We start from the raw sequence: 15,144 nt of genomic DNA, 5'->3' as shown, positions 1-15,144 counted from the left end.
GATCGCGACGGAAACTATATCACGAGCAGAGCATCCCAGCGTACATCACCAGACAAAATTGTTGATCATTGCCACTGTCAGTGTGATCTTCCAAAGAGAGTCCGACATGAAATTTATAACGAAAAAAGCAAGTGTACACGTACAAGACCTCAAAAGCGCTAGAGAGAATCGTCCCCAATAAACATAATTATTATAAGCAAAAAGTGCCAAAATATTTCGAAATATTATATAGTTAAGTTGATCGTGTTTAATTTGTATACATTTTAATTGTGTTTTCTTAAATAAAATAATTCGAAGTGGTCTGTATTCTGTCAAAACTGCCAGACGCGGATCGCGATTTCGATCTTTTTGGATCTCATCAGCGCGTCGCAGGCAGCTCCGACAGAACACAGACCAACTTTTACCTGCTGTCTTAACAGCGCGTTTTAGAAAATACCACAAATGGCGCGGTAAACGCCATCTGTAGTACGATGCTACATTTTAGGATTACGTATGCTCCAACAAGGTCCATTTAAATATATGGATATCTACTTGCTGAAACGAATCCCGGCGTAGCTAACCTCAACGTGATAGGCACGTTACCATAATCGAATAAAATAATTCGAAGTGGTCTGTATTCTGTCGAAACTGCCAGACGCGGATCGCGATTTCGATCTTTTTGGATCTCATCAGTGTTTTCTTAAAGTTCCAAAGCAAGATTGGAACCTTCTGCAATATCCAACTCTGCTAAAATGACAAGCCTAACTTTTCAATTTCAAATTGGGCATGTCAGATTCTCAACCCTATCCATTTACGTCAAAATTTAGTTTTACTGTTGGCTGGCCATCCAAATTTATGAGGTTGTTACTTTATTTTGAATGGGAGGGATAATTGACAAGGTAGAACGACAAATTATTGGTAAAAAGAAACGAACAATCAGAAAGGTAACTCCAACTCACAGTGAAAGAACCGTTTCTATTGGAAACAGCTCCAGTGACAAAGAAGATATTGAAACTTTGGAAGCTGAATGTCAAACGTCGACACGCGAAAACAGTTACGTCAAAATTGAATTTAGTAAATCAAATGAGGACGTAACAAGTGAATCTGGAAACTGCAAAGAGAGTAAAATTCAAGATACTAAAGGCGATATTCAAGAAGCTGATATGAAATTGTCAAAATCATCCATTGATATTCACACAGAAGACAAATATTTATTACCATCATCTAGATATGTTCTTCTTGATGGAAATATACACGAACCTCCCGAAAGAGATAATGATCCTGGTTTACGGACAGGAAACAGTGAGAGTGAGTTTTGTTTCAAAAAACATTTGCATAGTGACACAAGACCGTCTTCCGTTCAACGAGGAAGAACCAATAAAGTCCTTTATCAAAATCATCAACGGTCTGGGCTATGGGAAAAACGCAACGACAACGATACAAAGTTGTACCGAAACAATAAATGTCGTTGCTGTTCTAACTACTATTGCAAAACCATTGTTGAAGATGGAGCACATAATAAAAGAAAAGAAACATGTTGTAATCCACGATTTATTTATTCTAAACAAGAACGTAATGATGTATCTGATTATGAAGATAATAATCCTTTATACGTGCAAAGTGAAAAATTAGGCAATTATAAAAATGTCAACGCAAAGTATTGTGAAAGACGTAGAAGAAGGGATTCTGATATTTTCTTAGATTTCAATTGTCAAAACTCGAAACAGTATAAAGATCTAATCGAGGAATTGGGCACTTCGATTGCGCAAAGGAATAAACAGAGGGTACAGAAGGCGCTACGGGAATTCGAAATACGTAGCAGAGAAAATCGAAATTTAGACGAACCAATCTTGTACAATGATTTGGATGATTCAAGTCATTCTTCATGTAACTGTAGCAGTAACCGTCGTTGTCATTACAGCAATAGAAGGAATTCAATGAATTTTGATTTCATTCATCAACCATCCATTTCCAACAATAGAATACGAAATGAAAAATTTAATACAATCCCAATGGAGAATAACTTCAAGTATGGGGGTTCAATCTGCACAAAAGCTCATAAGCAGAAATGCGCTTCTCATTGGGAATTGGATCCGAAAACAGGAACTTGGTATAAAGTGTGTAACTACCTTACTCCAAACAAGAACCGCATAGGTTTTTGCTCGTCTATAGAAAACCTACGAAGAATTAATTCTCAAACAAAATTAGAAAGTATATCTTCAGATACTAGAGGATCGTTTTCATTATATCATAAAACACGTCCATGTAGTCAACAATCAGCAATATGTAATAAATGTGGAAGTCATTTTAGAAGATTTTAATAAAATCAACAATATATACAAGATTAAAGTTTCATTGGTTGTCTCCACAACAGTTGTTTCAACAAGCATTAACATTTTCTATAACACTAATAGGGCCAGATGGAATATAAAATATATTTAAATGTGGTGAAACCTTTACGTCCTTTTAATACAATATTTCGAAGCACACAGATCTTGCCAAGTGTTGATCTGTCTCAAAATTGAAAGTGAAAACCACAAAGCAAATAAATGATTCATTTTATAAAGTAGGAAATCAAAACAAACTAAAAACTAATTAATAACAATTTGTTTTTCGCAAAATACCAAACAAATAAAATTGATTCTTGATAAATTAATGCTGTTGAATCATACTAGAACACAAAAGAAAAGACTAATTGACATTATTTTACTTTGTTAGGGTTTCCACATTTTTCGTTGAATCTTTACCAATTATAGCACACATTCGAATTCCTTTCCTTTCCTCAATTGCATACATATTCATAAGTTCGTATTTCTTCTACAATCAGCCTCAGCAAATGTCGCAAACAAACATTGTTTTGAAAGAGAGCAATTTACAGTATTATTTTTCTTGACCTCAGATAGTGCTTCAAGATCTGTCTTCTCGACGAATTCTAACCAGACTACAGAGAAAACGAACTGAAAACGTTCAAATCAAATTCTAATTAGAAAAGCGCTCTTCTTAAACCAGTTCTTCTAAAATGGAATCGTGTAAAGACATTAGTAAACAATGTGCTTTTGAAAATGTCAAAAATCAATCATTATATGATATGGACGAAATAAGTTTTTACAAAAAAATTAACAATCAAACCTTACCAACTATTACTAGCCTCAATGATTTAATAAGGGAATTGCAAAAAGTGTTTGAAAGTGATACTGTAAATATTGAGTACGTGTATTACTTGATGAGATCTTACAAATCAAACCCAACAGATTGGACAAAATTCGCAAAATTTGATCGGTACAGGTGAGCATTACTGAATATGGTCAAAACATAATTTTACACAACTGTTTCACGCAAATATAAAATCAAAACAAATTGCTAAAACTTATAAATTAAATTAAATTTTTTTTTCATCAAACACAAAGTAAAGATAAGAAATAAAAAATTATCTTTTTAATACATAATTTCACTAATGTTTTACTGTAACAATAAATTCTTATCATCCATCCTTTAAGTATTTACCTTTAAAATTAATTTTTAAAGACGTTACATATCAGCTAACTAATAAATCAATAAATTTTCCAGTAAATGATAAGAAGTTCTTTGACATTTTTTAATGTTTTAATAGTGGCTAATATTAATGTGAAAATTAATTTTCAATTTTTTATACACTATAAACTACCTCAGGTTAATGAGGGAAAATATTTTTTTGTTGCAAATGTCACACCCTTAAATAATAAGAAATTTTATCCATTCCACAACTAAATCAAAATTTATACTTGCAGCATCGATATTTTTATTTTGATTTTCCTCATGAAGGGAAATATTTAACATATCCATGTATTATACATCCTGTTTAAGAATAGTGATCAATAAAATTTTGAAAGCAAATTTCAATGAATAAAATATTTCTAGATATACTAGAAACTTGATCGACGTAGGAAACGGTAAATATAATTTAATGGTTCTTTGTTGGGGTGAAGGTCATGGTGCAGGCATTCATGATCATGCTGACTCTCACTGTTTCATGAAAACGTTGCACGGATCTCTCCAAGAAGTTCGATATTCGTGGCCGGAAGAAGTAGGCAAAGAACTGAATGAAATTTCAAGAAATAATTTAAGTTTAAACGACGTGTGCTACATTAACGGTAAGAAACATTTTCGTTTATACTAACAAATATTATACGATTATATATATTTTTTTATTATTCCTTACACTCAATTAATAACATATGAAAAATGCCACTATTTTAATCGATTTAATATCAATTGATGTAAGATGCAGTTAGAAGTCAAATAAGTTACTGGACTTCAAAATCCCCCTTCATTTTATCTATTACCTCTATATGTATAACAATTGGAATACCTTTTCTTCCCATTTTAGTCGACCTCTATAAGATTGATCAATTCCGAAAGAAAGAAACTAAGCAAAGCTGCAATGACTGTATTTGTTGCTACAATAAAAATGACTGTCTATATTTTAATAGATTATGCACTTTTTTGGACTCTGAAAATGATTCGGTACCACGCAAGATTTCAATCCAAAGTAAAAGGTAAACGATGACGTGCTTCTAATTTAATACTTTACATAATTAAGTACATCTGTAAAGTGAAGATGATAAATACAATGAGACTAATACTTGTTTGTACTTAAGCAGAAAACTTTGATCTAAATACTCATTTTCTTTTCCCTTTTTAGCCCCGAACATGCCAACGCTTCATGTTACTGGAAATGGATTCGTTGCAAAGTTACTGAGAAGTATAGTAACAGCGTTTCAGCCAATAGGATTACATATCGAAATAGATACAATACCATGTCTACCTGATCCAATCCCACCTGACTTTGATCGCTACATTCAAATAGGTTTATTCTTATTATGACCATCATCCATCATTTCTTCTAACTCACTGCTTCTTTATTAAAAGCTAGAGAAACCTACATTTCTAATTACATTCGAACAGTAATCTAATCTGGGTCTACCTCTAATCCTCTTAACTCCTGTTTAGTTCTAATATGTCTCTNAACAAATATATTTATTACATTTGAACAAATTATTACAATATTCTTCGCACTATCAAATCGTATGTATGCAATATACTTAAAATGTTTGTTTACTTTTCCAAGATATAGAACATTACAGAGGTGTTTAATTAAAATGTCTTGCATGTGGTGATAATGAACTTTTTTTATCGTCTGCATTACTAATTAGGTTAATATGTTATCAAATTATGAAGGAAAAATTAATTGAGTTATTTTTTTTTTTTGATAAGCATTGCAACATAAAAATTAGTTCTTCTTTTTCGTTAATACCTTTTTGTCTTTATTCGATGACGCGTTTCGGTGGCGTTAGTTCGTAATAATCAATACAAATTTCATCAACTTAGATCATTGTTTTTCTCTTGTTAAACAATAAACATCAGTCGAACTTCAAAACAAGACGTATAAATTATATAAAACCATATTGTTTAATAATAAACATTAACAATTGCATGATCAGTGACCACATAATATAAACCAAAAAAAAAAAAAATAATCTATTTTTAAATATATAGATTCCCTAGGACTTCACCGTGTGGAAAATCCTTCAAACGTGGAAACAGCCGTGAGTCTTCATTTGTATTGCCCCCCTTATGAACGATGTCAAGTCTTCAATCAATATTCAGGACAACGGTCTATTTGTAAGGTCACATTCTGGTCCATGTTCGGAGAAAAGAGAAAGCGAGTATGTGTTTCATTAATTACAAATATCTTAACTAAAACGTAGACCAGAAAAGGGGGCCAGGTCCGGTACCAAACGACGCAACGTTCGGGGTTCTCGGCTTTGCCGATAAAAGGGTTAAGATTTGGACAGGTGTTACGCTCCATATAAAAAATTTCATTAATTTCGCACAGAACTTTCACCCTTCCCTTTGGGCGCCCTTAACGAAAAAGTTACACCACTGATTCATAGAGTCTAAAAGCTTATACCGTTGATTATTGATAATTGCTCTCTAACTCATCGCGACTTGTACAGGCGTTAAATTAGGGATCAGAAAATATAAAAATCAAGTTTTTAAACTCTTACCTATATAATCGTAATGGTAGTTAATTTAATTAAGAGCTAAGGATTAACTAATCCTTCTTTTTTTATAATAGTTAAATAGGCTCCGGGTACTCAATCAATCGGAAATCGTTTCTAAATTCTATATAAGCAACACAAAATGTTATTTGCCGAAAAAAAAATGAAAAATAAATTTATTTTTATGCTAGTTATTGATAACAGATTTTAAACAATTTGCTTCATACTTTAACACCAATTCTGACTTTTTGTTTCTCAATATTTCTATCTGTAGCTTATATTAGTAAAAGTATTTTGATTACCAATTTTACGTTCTAAATGTTATTGCGCGTAATCGCAAATTTTTAGATACTTAGCCGAAATACATAAAAATAGTACAAACCGATTCGTTACTTTAGTAGTAACAATTATTTATTTTTAAATTCTTTAGTATTTAAAGAATTAACTAATACTTAATCGAAGTATCTAGCTAAAGAATTTAATTAAATATTAATCGTTTTACATTTCCTAACTTCCGTTGAACTTTTATACTCGACTTGCTATAAATTCATAAATCAGGAAACACTTGGAATTTGGGGTTTAAATCAGAATAAATGTGATGAAATAACGATATATTAACATGGTATACTATATTTTGCAGGAAATTCAAGATGAAAGAGAACCTGAAGACAATTAATATATGTTTTACCGAACAATCAACCAAAATTTGATAACTACTCCATAAGAGGCGCGTACCAGTCAATAAAATTATATTGAAGAATAAGTGCATTGATTTAGAATGTCATGTACAGGGCGTAGTTCATATGTAATAAAATTATTAAAATATATGTATTCTCCAGCATTAAAAATTTTTAGCGTTTTCACTTATTAGACGAGGAACGTTTATTTATTTTCCCCGTTTTACATCGAGATTTCCCCATAAAAATCATGTCAACTATTATTTTCTAATAAACAAAAAAACCTAATAATTACATATATTTTACAAAAATATGCTTCAGTGCAATTTGTAAAATATGAATAATAGTTAATCAAAAAGCCAATAACAAAATAAAAGAATAGGTAAAACAATCACTTCCATTGCTTCAAACTTATCTATGATTTCAAACGTCAATTAAAAAACAAAAACAAAGTCATATTTGCCCTGTAACCTATAAAATGTATTCAATAAGTTAATATATTTAGTATTGAAATGTAGTAAACAAACATTTTTATTTATTTGAATTATCCTTTTATTATGTATTTCATATTTTAGTAAATTTTTCAAAAGAAGCAATTTCACATTAAAGAAAACACCAAATTTAAAAAAAGATGTCTACAGAAAAGTTGTTTACCACTCAGATTAATGGAAATCCATCTAAATTAAAGATATGTTGGTGTGATAATTATTTTCAACTAACGATTCTTGAAGCAGATAGTGCCTGGACTGCTATGGTAATATTGTAACAGTGCAGTTCATTTTGACTACCAACTTATCAAATTACTATAAATTATTTCTTCACATCTCAGATGTATGTACATATTCATAATATTTTTTTACTTAAATAGATCCCAAAAGATAAGTTACCTGAAATTGCTATACAATTAGACCAAGATTGTGAATCTTACAATAAGGCTCTGTATTCATATTTATTTAATCCTGAAGATTCTACAAACATTTCATTTGCAGTACAGAATAAATCATTTATTATTCATAAACAGATTGAGGGTGGGTTTCGAGTAAAATTTTTTTATACTCCATTGGAAAAGGTAATTTCATTAACATCAAAATGTTTTAGTAAAGGTCAACATGGTATAATATATTTTAGAAGGAGTACCATAACTGTGCTGAAGAACTTCTTGATGAATTATTAACTAAAAACTCATTCTATGAAAATCAAATTTCTTCTTTGCAGCAACTTCTTGAAAAGGAAATTAAAGGTAACAAAAATTGCTTATACAAGGGCATTCTCCCGAAAATGAACGAATAACATTTGTTATGTGTATAAAATTACATTTTTTTAATGTAATAAAACTTTTTTCCAGAAAGAACTAGTATTTCTGAAAAATATGAGGAATTTCAAAAAGATATTGAAAATAAGGAAAAAACACTTTACAGCTCTTTTGTTCTTTTATTAAATGAGAAAAAGAAAAGAATTCAATATTTAACAGAATTATTGGACAGTAACAGAAACAGTGATTTATCGGTTAATGATAATAAAGTTGTAAGTAAAAAGGAAAAAGAAAATGAAGGTGATAGTGACCTAGGTGACAACGTTATAAGGAAAAAAAAGACTAATTCTAAAAAAGAAACTATTTCTGATTCAGAAAGTAATGATTCTGCCCAAAACTCCTCCAAGGAAAGTGCTTATGATACTGATGAAGAAAAAGATAACAAGATTAAATCACTACACAAATCCAGCAGCATTCATGAGCCAAGTTCATCTAAAAATGATGTGGTATCCCTTTTTCAGGATTACTCTCATACAGTTGTATTACCTCCAAAGAGAAGAAAAAATGGTAATGAAGACACAACTGATATTGAAGAACATAATTCATTTAAACTCAATGTGTATGATGCAAAAACTCAGCCGTTTGAAGTAAATCCTATTAAAGATGAAGAAGAGTCCCCAATTGAATTTGGTACACAAGATATATTGGACAGAATGTGATAAAAATAATGTTATTTGATATTTACTTTTACTTATTTCTTAATAAATTTAATTTTATATGTAATAATTATAATGTTTTTTTTGTGGATGAATTAGAGCGGATCATTTGTAAATCTTCATATCTGAGTATTTCTATTAATTTGTTTCTTCACAAAGATTATAGATAGTATATAGTTTGTAAATATTACCATAAAATTTATCTATGATGATAGATTATAGATATCTATGATGGATGTAATCTATAGCATAGATCAGATAGAAGTCAATGTCCTATAATTGTTTTAACTTTAGTTTTCACTAAAAAGGACAATCAAAAAGATATTTTCTTAGGAACAGGAGGATCTCGAGTTTCATAGATTGTTTTTTAAAATTAAAATGTATTCATCTGTTTTCAGTTTAATTTTTTAAAAAGTTAGGTTAAAACTGTAGGATATACCATATTTCTTTTATGTTTTTAAAGAATTATGACATCAATTATAAAATTACAAGCTCTTTCTGGAGCTCTAGATGAATCTCCACCTTGCTACCTTTTGCAAGTAGATGAAGTGCGAATTTTACTGGACTGCGGCTGGGATGAAAAGTTTGATTTCAATGTTATAAAGGAATTGAAGAGGTACATGAAAAGCTTTTAGAATTAGTTGTATTTGATACATTTGGTTGCAGACATGTTCATTCAATTGATGCAGTTCTTCTCTCATATCCTGATATAACCCACTTAGGAGCTTTACCATATCTAGTAGGAAAACTGGGTTTAAATTGTCCAATATATTCTACAATACCTGTGTACAAAATGGGCCAAATGTTTATGTATGATTTATATCAGTCTCATTATAATATGGAAAATTTTGAATTATTTACTCTAGATGATGTAGATGCTGCATTTGATAAAATAATTCAATTGAAGTATAATCAAAGTATAAGTCTCAAAGGTGGGTAACAAGTTAAGGAGTTGTGTAAAATTTTAAATAAAATATTTGTTTTCAGGTAAAGGCTATGGATTGACTGTGACCCCTTTACCTGCAGGCCATATGATTGGAGGTACAATTTGGAAAATTATGAAAGTAGGGGAAGAAGATATTATATATGCTAATGATTTTAATCATAAAAAGGAGAGACATTTAAATGGTTGTGAACTTGAGAAATTGCAAAGGCCTTCACTCTTGATCACTGATGCTTTTAATGCTACATATCAGCAAGCTAGAAGACGGGCTAGAGATGAAAAACTCATGAGTAAGGAAACAATTTTGTCTCATTCATTTCCTTATATATGTCTCTAAATTTCAATGAAATAATGTTTTAGCAAATATATTACAAACTCTTCGAAATAATGGCAATGTACTAGTTGCTGTTGACACAGCTGGTCGTGTTCTTGAACTGGCACATATGTTGGATCAATTGTGGAGAAATAAAGAGTCTGGTCTTTTAGCCTATTCCCTTGCCCTACTGAACAATGTTAGTTACAATGTAGTGGAATTTGCAAAGTCTCAGATTGAGTGGATGAGTGATAAGCTAATGAGAAGTTTTGAAGGTGCAAGAAATAATCCATTCCAATTTAAACACTTACAGTTATGTCATAGTATGCAAGAATTATCAAAAGTACCAAGTCCAAAGGTTGTCTTGGCAAGTATGCCCGATTTAGAATGTGGATTTTCTAGGGAATTGTTTCTGCAATGGTGTTCTTATCCAAATAACAGTGTTATTTTAACAAGCAGGTGTGCAATACTTTTTTGTTGTGGTTACTACATTTTTTTCATATACTTTTCAAATACAGGATACACAAGTAAATAATAAATTTTTAGAACTTCACCTGGGACTTTAGCAAGAGATTTAATAGAAAATGGGGGTAACCGAACTATTGATTTGATTATAAAAAGAAGGGTTAAATTGGAAGGTGCTGAATTAGAAGAATTTGAAAAAAATGAGAAATCAAAAAAGGAAACCGTAGACAAAGAGTAAAATTAAAACAAATTACTTTTTAAGTGCATTTTTTCGTTAATTGCATATTTCTTCTATAGAGACAACAGCAGTTCAGACTCTGATGACGATATTGAAGTGAGCGTAATATCAAGAGGCCGTCACGACATAGTTATTAAACAGGAAGGAAAAATTTCCAGTGGTTTTTTTAAAGCAACGAAGAAACAAGCTCCCATGTTTCCTTTCAAGGAAGAAAAAATAAAGTGCGACGATTATGGAGAGATTATTCGACCGGAAGATTATAAAATGGCAGACATTGCTCCTGAAGGAGAAGAAAATAAGGAAAACATTGTTTTAAAAAAAGAAGAAGAAGATTTTATAAGTAAGTCAAAACATTACTGTTAGTTGACTAATTAAATGATCAATTCGGGAAAACTTAGAGGAGCTGGTCAAAAACATGAAATATGAGTGATTTAGAACATAAATTGTTGAAACTAATAGAATGTTTGTTAATAAACCAGTCCTTGCAAAACACTATACATAACATTAAATTTAAACATTCATAAAATATTTTGTATTTTATTCAAAATAACATAAGACTTTAAATTAAATTGCGTCCCTTTTATTATTAATTCCCCATGTTATTCTATACTTTTTTAAAAAGTGGAAGTTCCCCCCAATATTTATTAACATCAATGTCACTATTTTTAACAGTTAATTATGAAATTTAAATTATTACAAGTAATTTTTTTTTCAGCTGATGTAACAGAACTTCCTACAAAATGTATTGTCTTAAATCGTACAGTTCAAGTAAATGCTCAAGTTCAGTTTATTGACTTTGAAGGCAGATCGGATGGAGAATCGTTATTAAAAATATTGTCCCAACTGAGGCCCAGAAGGGTAATAGTTGTCCGAGGATCCCCTGAAGACACAGCAACTATTCAGAATCATTGTCGAGAAAATGTGGGAGCCAGAGTGTTTTGTCCCATTAGGGGAGAAACGGTCGATGCTACAAGCGAAACGCACATTTACCAAGTAAGATTTCTTTTTTATACAATGCATGCAAGACAAATAAAAGGTTAAAAAATGCAAGGCTGTTGGTAATGTTTAATAAAATAATTAAACAGGTGCTAACTAAATTAAATACATTTATTCAAAAACCCTAAAACGTACTACTAAGATTGGTCTGCAAATAAGAGGAAATACGTGAATGATGATGATACTGACTGTCTTGCAAATAGTACAGTTGAAAAATTGGAATTTGGATTAATTTAAAAAGGGTCATATAGAAAAGATTTACACTGTTGTTACTTTAAATTATACAAGTAAAATAAATTTCGTGTAACTCCTTTTCGCTTTTTTCGATTTAGGTTCGTTTAACTGACGCGTTGGTTTCCCAGTTGAGGTTTCAAAAAGGAAAAGATGCAGAAGTGGCATGGGTGGATGCACAAGTTGTTGTGCGTGAAGGACAGACAGACGCCAAACGAATGAGTGCTGACGATGAGCCGATGGAAGGTAAAATAAAACATAATTTATAAATTTTCCTTGGTATGACATTATTTGAATTTGATTTTCTTTTCTGCGTGTAGTTGATGAAGATGAGACAAAAATACTAACTTTGGAACCATTATCTGGAAATGCTTCACCCCACGACACAGTATTTGTTAATGAGCTGAAATTATCCGAATTCAAGCAAGTTTTAGCGAAATCAAATATTACTTCTGAATTTTCAGGAGGCGTACTGTGGTGTTGCGGTGGTACAGTTGCATTGCGAAGGGTAAGGATAATGTAATATGTAAATATTTTGGGAATAAATTAGCTTCAGTAGTAAACCTATCTGCAGTTTGGGGATGACATTGTTCTTGTTGTTTAGCTACGGCCTCTTATTTTTCTTATATTTGTAACTAAATATTTAATTTTCGCTTTTCAGATTGAATCCGGAAAAATTATGATCGAAGGATGTCTATCAGAAGAGTATTACAAAGTACGAGATTTATTGTACCAACAATATGCTATTTTGTAAAAAGTATTTAGTTTCGGTGTTGTAAAGAAAGAACTATAGTATCTTATTTTATTTTTTCATATTTTTCTCATTTACAACCATAATGAATGTATGCAAGCAAGTATTACCAATAAATTAATAATTTAAGTGTACCCATATTTTGATGTTTAGTGCTTTTTTGCGTTTGTTGAACATTTTGTACCTACATTATTAGTTTTTTAACTTTTTTAAATTTTTGTGTAAACTGAAAATCCAACTGTTTTTAAAGTAATTTAATTCTTTTTTCAATAAGTCTGAATTAAGTAAATCAATTGTTTTTAACTTTCTATAATATTTTCATTGAATTTAAAAAATTGGAAATACCAACGTTTGCAAACGTAATTTTACTAAAGTCTCCTCAGCTTTTTATTAATAAATGTGTGTATATTTTTAAACTTATACCAAGCAAGTTTGTAAGCCATTCACTTAGCAGGTTCGCAAATTGTTTAATACTTATTTTGTTTATTTTTAAAATTAGTAATTTTCCGAAAATACGCATTTATAGTTTGAGAATGGTTCCTAGCTTGAATTGTTTTTAATAACAAACAAATTAGCTGATTCGAAAGAAAAATATATGTTTTATTACCACTTTTACTAGAGTCTAAAAGGAGCAGACCTTAGAATGATCTTATGCTTTATTTTATTTCAACATTAAACTTTTAATATTATATGTATATAAAAAAAATTATGAGTGCTGTCAACACAGGCAAAGTAGTATTACGTGAATGAAAATTAGTATCAGCAATTTCTAATGCTGAAGTGTGCTATGTGTTGCATTCTTATTTACAAACAATTCCTTCAAATTTTAATCATTGATTACTAAATATCCATTAAAAACCATAATGGCCGACATCAGTAAAAATGCGACAACAATTAAAAAGAATGATGGCCGACAACTGCAACAATTAGAAAAGAATGATGGCCGACAACTGCAACAATTAGAAAAAAATGATGGCCGACACTACGTCATAGTGGAGCAATAAAAATGGCCGGGGGTAGGGGGAAGACCTAGTTTTTATTATGAAATAAATAAATACATACACGTGGAAGTTAAAATACAATTAGGTGTTCGCGTTTCGAATTAACTTTACGATTGGTGTTGTCGGACATTATAAGTTGGCCACCCTGTATACATATAAGTAAGTAACATCTTAAGTTTGGTAGACGTTGTTATTAATTGTATTATTGTCTGAAACGCGGTGGCGGTGTGGTTTGACTTATACAACGATAATGAATCTGCTGTATAACAATAAAGAATTTACATAAATAAAAATGTTACAAGCATTTCGATAACGTGATGAATTTGCGTTTCCACAAAACAACTTGAGAACAATAACCAAACTGTAGCAAAGTTTTAAACGCTGTTGAACTGTTCAAGTTCGAGTCTAATCTTAGAGCAAAAACATGCTCGTCGAGCCAATCGGATCGTCATTTTCCCTTCCCGTTCCATTCATTCATGCGGCTATCTTGACTGAAACCGTTCGCTATCTCTGTTTACTGGTGTGCCGTAGATTCTGTTGATGTGCGTGTGTCAATCGTTTAAGAACTTTTTAAATATTTTCGTGTAAAAACAATCGTTTTCGGTGTAGTTTTCGCTTGGAAATTAAGCCCTTATCCTCCAGCTTAAGTTAAGGTAAGACTGAACGAAAATTACATTTTGTAAAGCCGAATATTTGTCAAGTTTGTCGTCTAAATGTAAATAACCCATTTTGCTAAGGCATTTTTGGCTATTTTTCGTTAGTGGTTGTCAACAAGAACTTCTTAGAAACAGGCAAATCGTAATCTGGACTAGAACACTGTTGTCGTATTTCGATTATAAAAGTGTAATAAGATTGAGTATCATTGTCAGCGATTTAGCAAAAAGAAAAACGCAAACAAGTGTTACAAAATCCGTCTAGTTCTCGCTATTAGCTTACATTTACATTAATTTGTATCTACACATTTGTGCAAACCCACAGTTAGTTGCAAACGAATCGATGAGCTATTTATGCAAAACACAATAATTCTACTGTTAATAGTAATAATCATTGCACGACAACGTTTCTCTTATCTGATGATAAGCGATAATGATGAGATGATAAATGTCTTTCGAATTCTTCATTTACTGGATTACTTATTGCTTTTTCTTATCTGACTTGAGTACTGATCTTGAGTAGGCACTTCATATCTTCTATCATACGTAGTAGGTACATTTGGAATAAGTAAATAAAGTAATTTTAGGATTTGATTTTATATTCCATAAAAGTGAAAAACAATTTCAGGAAACATCACGTAGGTACGAAAATTGTTTTGTAATTATTTAGAATTAGGGATCCAGCTCAAAATTGTTCCAAAAATTTTTTAATGCATTTAGGGACATTTTGGGGGTCCAAACATTACGTTTAAGCCGGGGTAGACACATTTTTTATTGTTATTTTTCATTTTTAATAATTGTTTATAAACATAATTTATTCTACTAAACAACGCAAACAACCCTAACTCATGTTAGGTTAGGTTAAGGTGGGTAACAATTCCCATTTAA

The 15,144-nt window shown here is 30.9% G+C and overlaps 5 protein-coding genes across 11 annotated transcripts in view; all 5 read left to right on the top strand.

The window, feature by feature from the left end:
• The first annotated feature begins 714 nt into the window (after positions 1-714).
• LOC108735108 lies at positions 715-2,300 on the top strand. Its single transcript, XM_025977961.1, has one exon. It carries the CDS (start codon positions 858-860, stop codon positions 2,298-2,300), a length of 1,443 nt encoding a protein of 480 aa, XP_025833746.1. The 5' UTR covers positions 715-857.
• A 525-nt stretch (positions 2,301-2,825) lies between these two features.
• Positions 2,826-6,870, top strand: LOC108735111 (cysteine dioxygenase type 1). The gene is made up of 4 exons (XM_018466938.2): positions 2,826-3,264; positions 3,877-4,109; positions 5,515-5,684; positions 6,661-6,870. Exons 1-4 carry the CDS (start codon positions 2,999-3,001, stop codon positions 6,694-6,696), a joined length of 705 nt encoding a protein of 234 aa, XP_018322440.1. The 5' UTR covers positions 2,826-2,998; the 3' UTR covers positions 6,697-6,870.
• A 272-nt stretch (positions 6,871-7,142) lies between these two features.
• LOC108735112 (DNA repair protein xrcc4-like) lies at positions 7,143-8,726 on the top strand. Of its 7 annotated transcripts, none has more exons than XM_025977966.1 (6): positions 7,143-7,211; positions 7,273-7,451; positions 7,566-7,766; positions 7,826-7,937; positions 8,043-8,221; positions 8,325-8,726. In XM_025977966.1, the coding sequence occupies exons 2-6, from the start codon at positions 7,329-7,331 to the stop codon at positions 8,598-8,600; spliced, it is 891 nt and encodes a 296-aa protein (XP_025833751.1). In that variant the 5' UTR covers positions 7,143-7,211; positions 7,273-7,328; the 3' UTR covers positions 8,601-8,726. The 7 variants fall into 7 exon arrangements, 5 of the variants coding, with proteins under 5 accessions (XP_025833751.1, XP_025833750.1, XP_018322443.1 ...); XM_025977965.1 differs by having other exon boundaries at positions 8,043-8,264; XR_003231817.1 differs by having other exon boundaries at positions 7,566-7,725; positions 7,801-7,937; positions 8,043-8,514.
• Positions 8,727-8,908: 182 nt separating this feature from the next.
• LOC108735136 (probable cleavage and polyadenylation specificity factor subunit 2) lies at positions 8,909-12,736 on the top strand. Its single transcript, XM_018466970.2, has 10 exons — positions 8,909-9,281; positions 9,332-9,597; positions 9,653-9,898; positions 9,969-10,380; positions 10,468-10,620; positions 10,684-10,964; positions 11,340-11,617; positions 11,953-12,097; positions 12,172-12,359; positions 12,513-12,736. Exons 1-10 carry the CDS (start codon positions 9,133-9,135, stop codon positions 12,603-12,605), a joined length of 2,211 nt encoding a protein of 736 aa, XP_018322472.1. The 5' UTR covers positions 8,909-9,132; the 3' UTR covers positions 12,606-12,736.
• A 1,127-nt stretch (positions 12,737-13,863) lies between these two features.
• The window catches only part of LOC112905461, a 31,935-nt gene continuing 30,654 nt past the window's right edge, over positions 13,864-15,144 (top strand). The window contains exon 1 of the mRNA XM_025977969.1: positions 13,864-14,256. The gene's annotated coding sequence lies outside the window, so the exon portion shown is untranslated. The remainder of the gene's footprint in view (positions 14,257-15,144) is intronic.

Source organism: Agrilus planipennis, unplaced genomic scaffold (assembly GCF_000699045.2).
Source record: "Agrilus planipennis isolate EAB-ADULT unplaced genomic scaffold, Apla_2.0 scaffold34, whole genome shotgun sequence".
NCBI lineage: Eukaryota > Metazoa > Arthropoda > Insecta > Coleoptera > Buprestidae > Agrilus > Agrilus planipennis.
This window is presented reverse-complemented; position numbering and strand designations above follow the sequence as displayed.